This window comes from Oncorhynchus masou, chromosome 8 (assembly GCF_036934945.1).
Source record: "Oncorhynchus masou masou isolate Uvic2021 chromosome 8, UVic_Omas_1.1, whole genome shotgun sequence".
In the NCBI taxonomy this organism is placed as follows: Eukaryota; Metazoa; Chordata; class Actinopteri; order Salmoniformes; family Salmonidae; genus Oncorhynchus; species Oncorhynchus masou.
In genome coordinates, this window is record NC_088219.1 from 23,814,151 (window position 1) to 23,823,132 (window position 8,982).

At 42.1% G+C, this 8,982-nt stretch overlaps 1 protein-coding gene across 1 annotated transcript; it reads left to right on the plus strand.

Annotated features, from left to right (window-relative positions):
• Window positions 1-769: 769 nt before the first annotated feature.
• LOC135543789 (bile salt-activated lipase-like) lies at window positions 770-8,546 on the plus strand. Its single transcript, XM_064971130.1, has 8 exons — window positions 770-868; window positions 2,624-2,774; window positions 2,963-3,093; window positions 5,464-5,643; window positions 5,804-6,010; window positions 7,534-7,757; window positions 7,870-8,079; window positions 8,226-8,546. The coding sequence occupies exons 1-8, from the start codon at window positions 770-772 to the stop codon at window positions 8,398-8,400; spliced, it is 1,377 nt and encodes a 458-aa protein (XP_064827202.1). The 3' UTR covers window positions 8,401-8,546.
• The last annotated feature ends 436 nt before the right edge of the window (window positions 8,547-8,982 follow it).

The window sequence follows — 8,982 nt, forward strand, 5'->3', positions numbered from 1 at the left end:
GTTGTGCAGCCAGCCTTACAATGCATTCGGGAAGTTTTCAGACCATATTTGCCACATTTTGTTACGTTACAGCCTTATTCTAAAATTGGTTACATAAATTTTCCCCTCTTCAATCTACACACAATATACCATAATGACAAATAGAACACTTTAAAAACATTTTTACAAGTTTTAGGTAATTTATTAAAAATAAAAAACAGATACCTTATTTACATAATTATTCTGGTGTATCCTGTTTCCATTGGTTATCCTTGATATGTTTCTACAACTTGATTGTAGTCCACCTGTGGTAAATTCAATTGATTGGACATGATTTGGAAAGGCACACACCTGTCTATATAAGGTCCCACAGTTGACAGTACATGTCAGAGCAAAAACCAAGCCATGAGGTCGAAGGAATTGTCCCTAGAGCTCCAAGACAGGAGTGTTGTGGCACAGAGGGTACTAAAACATTTCTGCAGCATTGAAGGTCCCTAGGAACACAGTGGCCACCATCATTCTTAAATGGAAGAAGTTTGGAACCACCAAGACTATTCCTACTGCTGGCTGCATGGCCAAACTTAGCAATTAGGGGAGAAGGGCCTTTGTCAGGGACCTCCAGAGTTCCTCTGTGGAGATGGGAGAACCTTCCAGAAGGACAACCATCTCTTCAGCACTCCATCAATTAGGCCTTTATGGTAGAGTGGGCAGATGGAAGCCACTCCTCAGTAAAAGGCACATACAGCTTGCTTTGAGTTTGCAAAAGGGCACCCTAAATGACTCTCAGACCATGATAAACAAGATTCTCTGGCCTGATGAAACCACGATTGAACTTTTTGGCCTTCATGCCAAGGGTCACATCTGGAGGAAACCTGGCACCATCCCTACGGTGAAGCATGGTGGTGGCAGAATCATGCTAAGGTTTTTTTTCTTCAGTGGCAGGGACTGGGAGACCACCAAGGGAAAGATGAACGGAGCAAAGTACAGAGAGGTCCTTTGATGAAAATCTGCTCCAGAGTGCTCAGGACCTCAGACTGGGGCAAAGGTTCACTTTCCAGCAAGACAACGACCCTAAGCACACAGCCATGACAATGCAGGAGTGGCTTCGGCACAAGTCTCTGAATGTCCTTGAATGGTCCAGCCAGAGCCCGGACTTGAACCTGGTCAAACATCTCTGGAGAGATCTGAAAATAGCTGTGTAGTGACGCTCCCCATCCAACCTGACAGAGCTTGATAGGATTTGCAGAGAAGAATGGGTGAAACTCACCAAATACAGGTCTGCCAAGCTTGTACTGTCTTACACAAGAAGACTCGATGCTGTAATCGCTGCCAAAGGTGATTCAACAAAGTACCGAGTAAAGGGTCTGAATTCTTATCTAAATGTGATATTTCAGTTGTTTAATTTGAATACATTTCCAAAAATTTCGAAACCTGTTTTTGCTCTGTCGTTATGGGGTATTGTGTGTATATTGGGGGGGGAAAACAATGTAATCCATTTCAGAATAAGGCTGTAACGTAACACAATGTGGAAATAATCAAGGGGTCTGAATACTTTCCGAATGCACTGTATTTTCCATACCTTTTGCCTCATCCATCTCAACCATTACATTTTTCAATTCCTCATCAATCCAAGTGGATTCAAAAGATTTTTTGTCATTTTCTTAATACAGTAGGTTCATGTTTTAGTAACTAATAAGCAATTTCATAAATGTGTCAAGTGCAGTGTCTGGTTGCTCCTCATTACACACCACAGACCAACAAATAGTATTTACATCATCAACATACGAATCGCTACAAAACTTATTTAACGACTTCTTATACACTATATTAGGCCCAGCCTTTTGAAATGTGGTTTTCCTAGATATGGCTACTATATTGTGATCACTACATCCGATCGATATGTTTCTGCCATTTCTGCATTATTAGTAAACGTGATCAATAGATGTTGATGATTTCATTCCTGTGCTGTTTGTAACTACCCTGGGAGGTTGACTGAACCTCTAGAGAGTTGAAAACAGCAGGTCTGGGACCGGTAGCACGTCCGGTGAACAGGTCAGGATTTTTTTCTGTGAGCTCAATGTGTAGTTTCTCTAGATATAAATCAGATCAAGCCCGACCTGTGCAATATAGTAGGGAGTTGTAGTTTCCAACAAGCCAATATTCTACATAGTTTAGCGAGAGAAAAAAACATTACGTTATTAACTACAATGACCATAAGTAGTTGAGCTCTTACTTGTCTTGTATGTGTGGAGGCAGACACACAATAGACAGCAGTTACTTCGTGAATTCTCTACCTGGAAATACATGATCTAAGTGATTGATAGTTTTTATTCAGCTGTCATAAAAGTATGCATTATTTACTTTGGAAAAACAACTAAAATAGTGATTTTTGTCAGACAGCATAGGCAGCAGAAAAAGTAGGAGGTATTTTAACCCAGGTTACTCTACAATTGACTGTTTAGACCCACTCTCCCCTATGCACTCACAACCATGCTGCTGCTGTCAACTCCTACTTTAAGATGGTGCAGTTCCAGCATATTTATGAGTTGAGAAATAAATCAAGTAGGAATGGAAAGCTTTACACATGCGCATATTACTGAATGTTTAATGAGTTAGTATCTGCCCTTTGGGTGTGGATGTGTAGCTTGGAGTGGTGTACACTGAGGGAGGCATGGTGCAGGGAAAGAACATCAATTCTGATGGACTGTTCCGCACCATGGACGTCTTCAAAGGAATCCCCTTCGCTGACAAGCCCGGCAAGTTTGAGAAGCCCAAGCGTCACCCTGGATGGGATGGTGGGTACCAAAAAACTAAATTCCTCAGATGTCTATCCATTCAGCAAGAAATATCATTATTTGTACAAAACAATGTAGTAATACTGAAGCAGATTGTAAAATAAATATTGGACAGGCATGTATCAGACCTTACTCTTACTAACACGCATCTCAGTTGACTGACTGCTTCTCCCTGTGTCTCCTTCCAGGTGTTCTCAAGGCCACTAAGTTCAAACCGAGGTGTATGCAGCTGAACCTGCTCCAGTCAGACACCCGTGGCCAAGAGGACTGCCTCTACCTGAACATATGGGTCCCTCAAGGCAGCAGCGGTACGTATTATGTACAAATGTAGGATTTTAATTTGATCACTCAGTTGCAGTGAACTTAATCTTGTAATCCATTTGAGGCTTAAAACAAGCTTCTCAAGTTTGTAATTTCCACGTTGAAATTTCAGACTTGATTTTCTCTTTTGAAAATTGTATAAACCTCAACGAAAATGTCCATTGACTATAATCCACATAAGAATTTACATTTGCTGTTGCTGCAGAATTATTTTCCTGCTGGAGCTTACTGGCTCAAATTAAGATCCTACACCTGTGCCTGTGTCATTACCTGTCACAAGAGTAGGACACCAGATAATAAGGCGTCAGCCCTTGTCTTTCATCCACATATCAATTTTAATTATTTATTTCATTTCATCTTTATTTAACCAGGTAGTCCTGTTGAGAACAAGTTCTCATTTACAACTGCGACCTGGCCAAGATAAAGCAGAGCAGTGCGAAAAAAACAACACAGAGTTACACATAAACAAACGTACAGTCAATAACACAATAGAAAAATCTATATACAGTGTGTGCAAATGTAGAAGATTACGTAGGTAAGAAAATAGGCCATAGAGGAAAAATAATTACAATTTAGCATTAACACTGGAGTGATAGATGTGCAGATTACTTTTTAAACATTTTTTTTAACCTTTATTTAACCAGGAAGGGCTCATTGAGATTTAAAATCTCTTTTTCAAGAGCGTCCTGGCCAAGATAGGCAGCACCAAATCATTACAAAAATTACAGACAAATGAAAATGAAAATGAAAAACATGAAAAACTACAAGTAAACTACAAGTAATCTCGTAAAAACCATAGAATTCACAAGAGTATAACAAAATCAAAAACAGCAAACTAAAAACATTAACAGGTCAGGGAATCAGTCTCAAGATCATTTATCAGTGATTTAAAAATACCAATCGGGACAAGTTCTTCCAGTTTAAAAGTATTTTGTAAGGCGTTCCAAGACGATGGCGCAGAGTACATAAAAACCCTTTTACCAAGTTCAGTTTGGACATTTGGAACAGTTAGCAGGATAAAGTCCAGCAAACGAAGAGAGTACCCACCACATTTCTGAACAATAAAAATGCCCAAATAAAAAGGAATGATGATGTGCAAGTAGAGATACTGTGCAAAAGAGGAAGAGATAAATAACAATATGGGGATGAGGTAGTTGGGTGTGCTATTTACAGATTGGTTGTGTACAGTAATTGGTAAGCTGCTCTGGCAGCTGGTGCTTAAAGTTAGAGTGGGAGTTGTAAGTCTCCAGCTTCAGTGATTTTTGCAATTCGTTCCAGTCATTGGCAGCAGAGAACTGGAAGGAGAGGCGGCCAAAGGAAGTGTTTGCTTTGGGGATGACCAGTGAAATATACCCGATGGAGCGTGTGCTACGGGTGGGTGTTGCTATGGTGACCAGTGAGCTGAGATAAGGCGGGGCTTTACCTAGCAAAGACTTATAGATTACCTGGAGCCAGTGGATTTGGAGACCGCTTATGCCTGGAGCCGGCCCTGACACGCAGAATCTGCCCACGGGAAATTAGTTACCATGTCAATGAAATTAGTTACCAACAACCTCACCATCTTCAGGGAGTCTGCCGGCGCTGTTTGCTCCAGCCTCCAGGTGTGGGACTAAAAGGAGAGTAACAGTTCTAACACAGAGCTCTTAGGGCAAAGATAGTGATGTCAAAATACAAAGAAAGTCTAGTGGAATGATGTTTCTTCAGTCTCAATGTTCTAAACTCTTCATTAAAATGTCATGATTATTCAGGGTCTTCCTGCCATAAAGCATACGTTAATTGTCAAAGTGTTTAGTTTCTGTTAACTGTTGTGTCTATGAAGTTAGTTGGTAGGGTGGTGATACATTTAACAAAAAGAACAGTGAGATTTCTGCTTCTTTATTTTGGACCATGATGTCCTGTACGCTACATAGTCAGCTGTTTGTCACAAGTTCCTGAGACCTCGGAGAACTCTGTGTCCTGTGTCTAAAAAGGTTGATGGAAAACACTTGTATTTCAGACCTTTTTTAACGTTGAACTTTTTAGATAGTGAGATATGTGTAAGCATTAAGCAGGGTTCTCCTGTTATGATTGTAAGCAAAGATAGGTACAGATATGCCATTCGGCTTGGGTCCTCTGTCCACAGTAGGTTAGCAAATGATAATGTTGCAAATGCAATGTACTAATTCAAGATTAAATGTACTTTACCGCCACACAGACACTATCTCCCCATAACAAAAGGCAATCTCCCAGAGTGGTGTTGCGTTTCAGATTATTTTGTGTCCAATAGATATTAATGGTAAATAATGTATTGTGTGATTTTGGAGTCACTTTTATTCAAGTTTCTTAACACTGTTAAAGTGATGTCTCATCCCCCTTTCTGTCTCTTTAGGTTGCTGAGAAAGTGGGCTGCCCCAAGGATGATCAGATGATGGCCTGCCTGAAACTTATTGACGCTAATGTTCTCACTCTGGCCGGTACCACGGCCCTTGGTGGTTCTCCCTCCAGTGAGTATTTACTGAGATTAATGTACGGAGCTGTGGCACGCTGTGAGAAAGACACTGAGGAGGATGTGATTTGTATGCATTGATGCCTGTAATGATACATGTATAGATGAGCATTAGCCTGATGCTCACGTCTCCTCAGCCCACCATTTTACACAGTAATTTGGTGATGACCATGTCCTGCTGATAGCATCAAGAAGTATGTCTGTCTCTGCCTGCCTTCTCTAGCACCCCATGGTAGACAACCTGGTCCTCTCCCCTGTGATCGATGGGGACTTCATGCCAGATCACCCAGGCAACCGTTTCCACAATGCCGCTAACAGCGACCACCACGCTAGGGTCAACAGCATGGATGCCCACCTCTTCACTGGCCCGGACATTATTTACCTGGGAGGAAGAGGGCTGATTGGTTACCTGGGAGGAAGAGGGCACTCTGTTCGGTGTTGGCCATGTGCATGGTGTAGCTTAAATGGGACTGCAGAATTTACAGAACCAACTGAGTCTAACAAGTAGAAGTAGAATCAAATAATAAAGGACAGGGTTATCAGTTCAGCCAGATCCCTAACACAGTGAGATTCAGAAGGGGTTGATATATCTGTTGGGCCTTATCTCTAGGGTATCCAATCAAAAATGCATATTTTGACCAATGGGTAAAATAATGTGTCAATTTTGTAGAAACTCCTCTAAGAAAACCAATGGTCCAAACCTCATGTTTCTACCATCATCCGTTCAAAAGTCATTGACGTTTTTACCCTTGTAGGATGGCCAAAATTAGGGTGACGAAATCAATGGAGGAAAGAGGGAAAAAGTGTTAAAAAATAAGGAATATTGCACAGCACAGCATCAGCTAGGCTGGGTGCTATGTATGAATGAAGGCTACCTGACAGGGTCACTTTCCCGTTTAACTCGTCATATTTCTTCACGAATCCCGTAGGACATAAAACAATATAGAGATTCACTACATGACCAAAAGTATGTGGACACCAGCTCGTCGAACATCTCATTCCAAAATCATAGGCATTAATATGGAGTTGGTCTCCCTCTTGCTGCTGTAACAGCCTCCAGTAAATGCCAGTCAAGCACTTCCACACCAATATTGACAAACCAGTTCTGTATGGACTTCGCTTTGTGCATTGTCATGCTGAAACAGGAAAGAGCCTTCCCAAAACTGTTGCCACCAAGTTGGAAGCACAGAATCTTCTAGTATGTCATTTTTTAAATGTAGTATTACAATTTCCCTTCACTGGAAATTAGGGGCCTAGCCCAAACCATGAAAAACAGCCCAGACCGATATTCCTCTTTCACCAAACTTTACAGTTGACACTATGCATTCGGGCAGGTAGCGTTCTCCTGGCATCTGCCAAACCCAGATTCTGTTGGACTGCCAGATGGTGAAGCATGATTCATCACACGTTTCTGCTGCTCCAGAGTCCAATGGCGGCGAGCTCCACACCGCTCTAGCCGACGCTTGGCATTGCGCATGGGAATCTTAGGCTGCTCGGCCATAGAAACCCATTTCATGAAGCTCCCGATAAACAGTTCTTGTGCTGACGTTACTTCCAGAGGCAGTTTGGAACTCGGTAGTATGTGTTGCAACCGAGGACAGATCGTTTTTACGCACCATGCACTGCAGCAGTCGGCTGTCCAGTTCTGTGAGATTGTGTGGCCTACCACTTCGAGACTGAGCCGTTGTTGCTCTTAGACGTTTCCACTTCACAATAACAGCACTTACAGTTGAACGGGGCAGCTCTAGCAGGGCATACATTTTGATGAACTGACTAGTTGGAAAGGTGGCATCCTGTAACTGTCCCACAATGAAAGTCACTGAGCTCTTCAGTGAGGTCATTCTACTGCAAATGTTTTTGTGCTCGATTTTATACACCTGTCAGCAACTAGTGTGGCTGAAATTGCCAAATTCTGTAATATGAAGGGGTGTCCACATACTTTTGTATATATAGTGCATCTCACTTTCTCACTACAGGTCAGACGTGAAACTGCTCTTGAGTTCTTTGACTAAGAAGGGAGAGGCCGCTACAAACAACGCTTTCGCAGAGTACACGGCTGACTGGGGAGATGACCCTAGACAGAAGACAATCAAGAAGACCGTTGTTATGATCGAAACTGACTACATCTTCCTGGTTCCTACCCAGGTTGCTCTCTACCTGCATGCCTCTAATGCCCAGTGAGTCTTCCTCATTTTTACTGTAGCACAGCCCTTCTCACCCAGTTTGTTTCCCATCCTAGCATTACATATCTGATATCTAGTCATCTCTCCTCTCCTTGCCCTACCCCAGATCTGCACGCACCTACTCCTACCTCTTTTCGGAGCCCAGCCGCATGGCCGGGATAGTCCAACCTTACCCCAGCTGGATGGAGGCTGACCATGCTGATGACCTGCAGTATGTGTTCGGCAAGCCCTTCACAACGCCCCTGGCATACTGGCCCAGCCACCGTGACGTCTCCAGATACTTGATTGCCTACTGGACCAACTTTGCCAGGACTGGGTAAAAAAGAGCTGCAATGCAATCATGTATATGTCTCCCCCACTGGATGGGATTACTGTATAAGTGATGTTATCCTCACGAAAACTATATATATTGAATGTTCTCACCATTATGTTTTTCTTACCATCAACCCCTTCCCACCACAGAGACCCCAACAACGGGGAGTCGAAGGTGCCTGTGACCTGGCCTGCATACACCACCTCTGGGCAAAAGTACCTGGAGATCAATGCCCACATGAACAAGAACTACGTCCATGAGAAGATGAGGGTGCGCTTTGTGAACTGGTGGTTTAACATTTTTCCCAGCCTGCCCTCCATCTGAGAAAGCTCTCACTGAGCACAGGCTCCCTGATGCATCATTCACAGCTATACAAATTGGTCTTGTCATGTCACAAATGCAAGGTTACCAGTATCACCAGATCTATTTCTGATTGTAACAATTTTTTTCATTGGCAAATTAAATTAATGCAATTAAGAAGTCTACCCTGTTTTCTGTTTTTAATACTATCCAGATGGGTATACGACAAATCAGGATCAATGAGTTATCCAGCTAACTTTGAGAAACGACCAGATTTTCTGGTTCATTGATATATCTAAACGTATATATGTGTTTTTGGTTGTTGAGTCAATTAGACTATGTCCATTTCAAGCTTATCTTTCAAAAGAATAAAACATATATTTAGGCAAGTTTGCTGACAAACTCATTGATCCTGCTTGCTAGTATACCACTCTGTCCACCAGTGAAAAGTATTTTGTTTGTATTTGTCAAGACATTATCTTATATAGACATTATAAACTCCTACCAAGTAATATACAAATTTGTATCAAAGCCCGATGGTGAAAGAAACAGTATGTTGGGGTAAACGTATACATCGAAGTTCTGTCATCAGAATTTACATGGAGT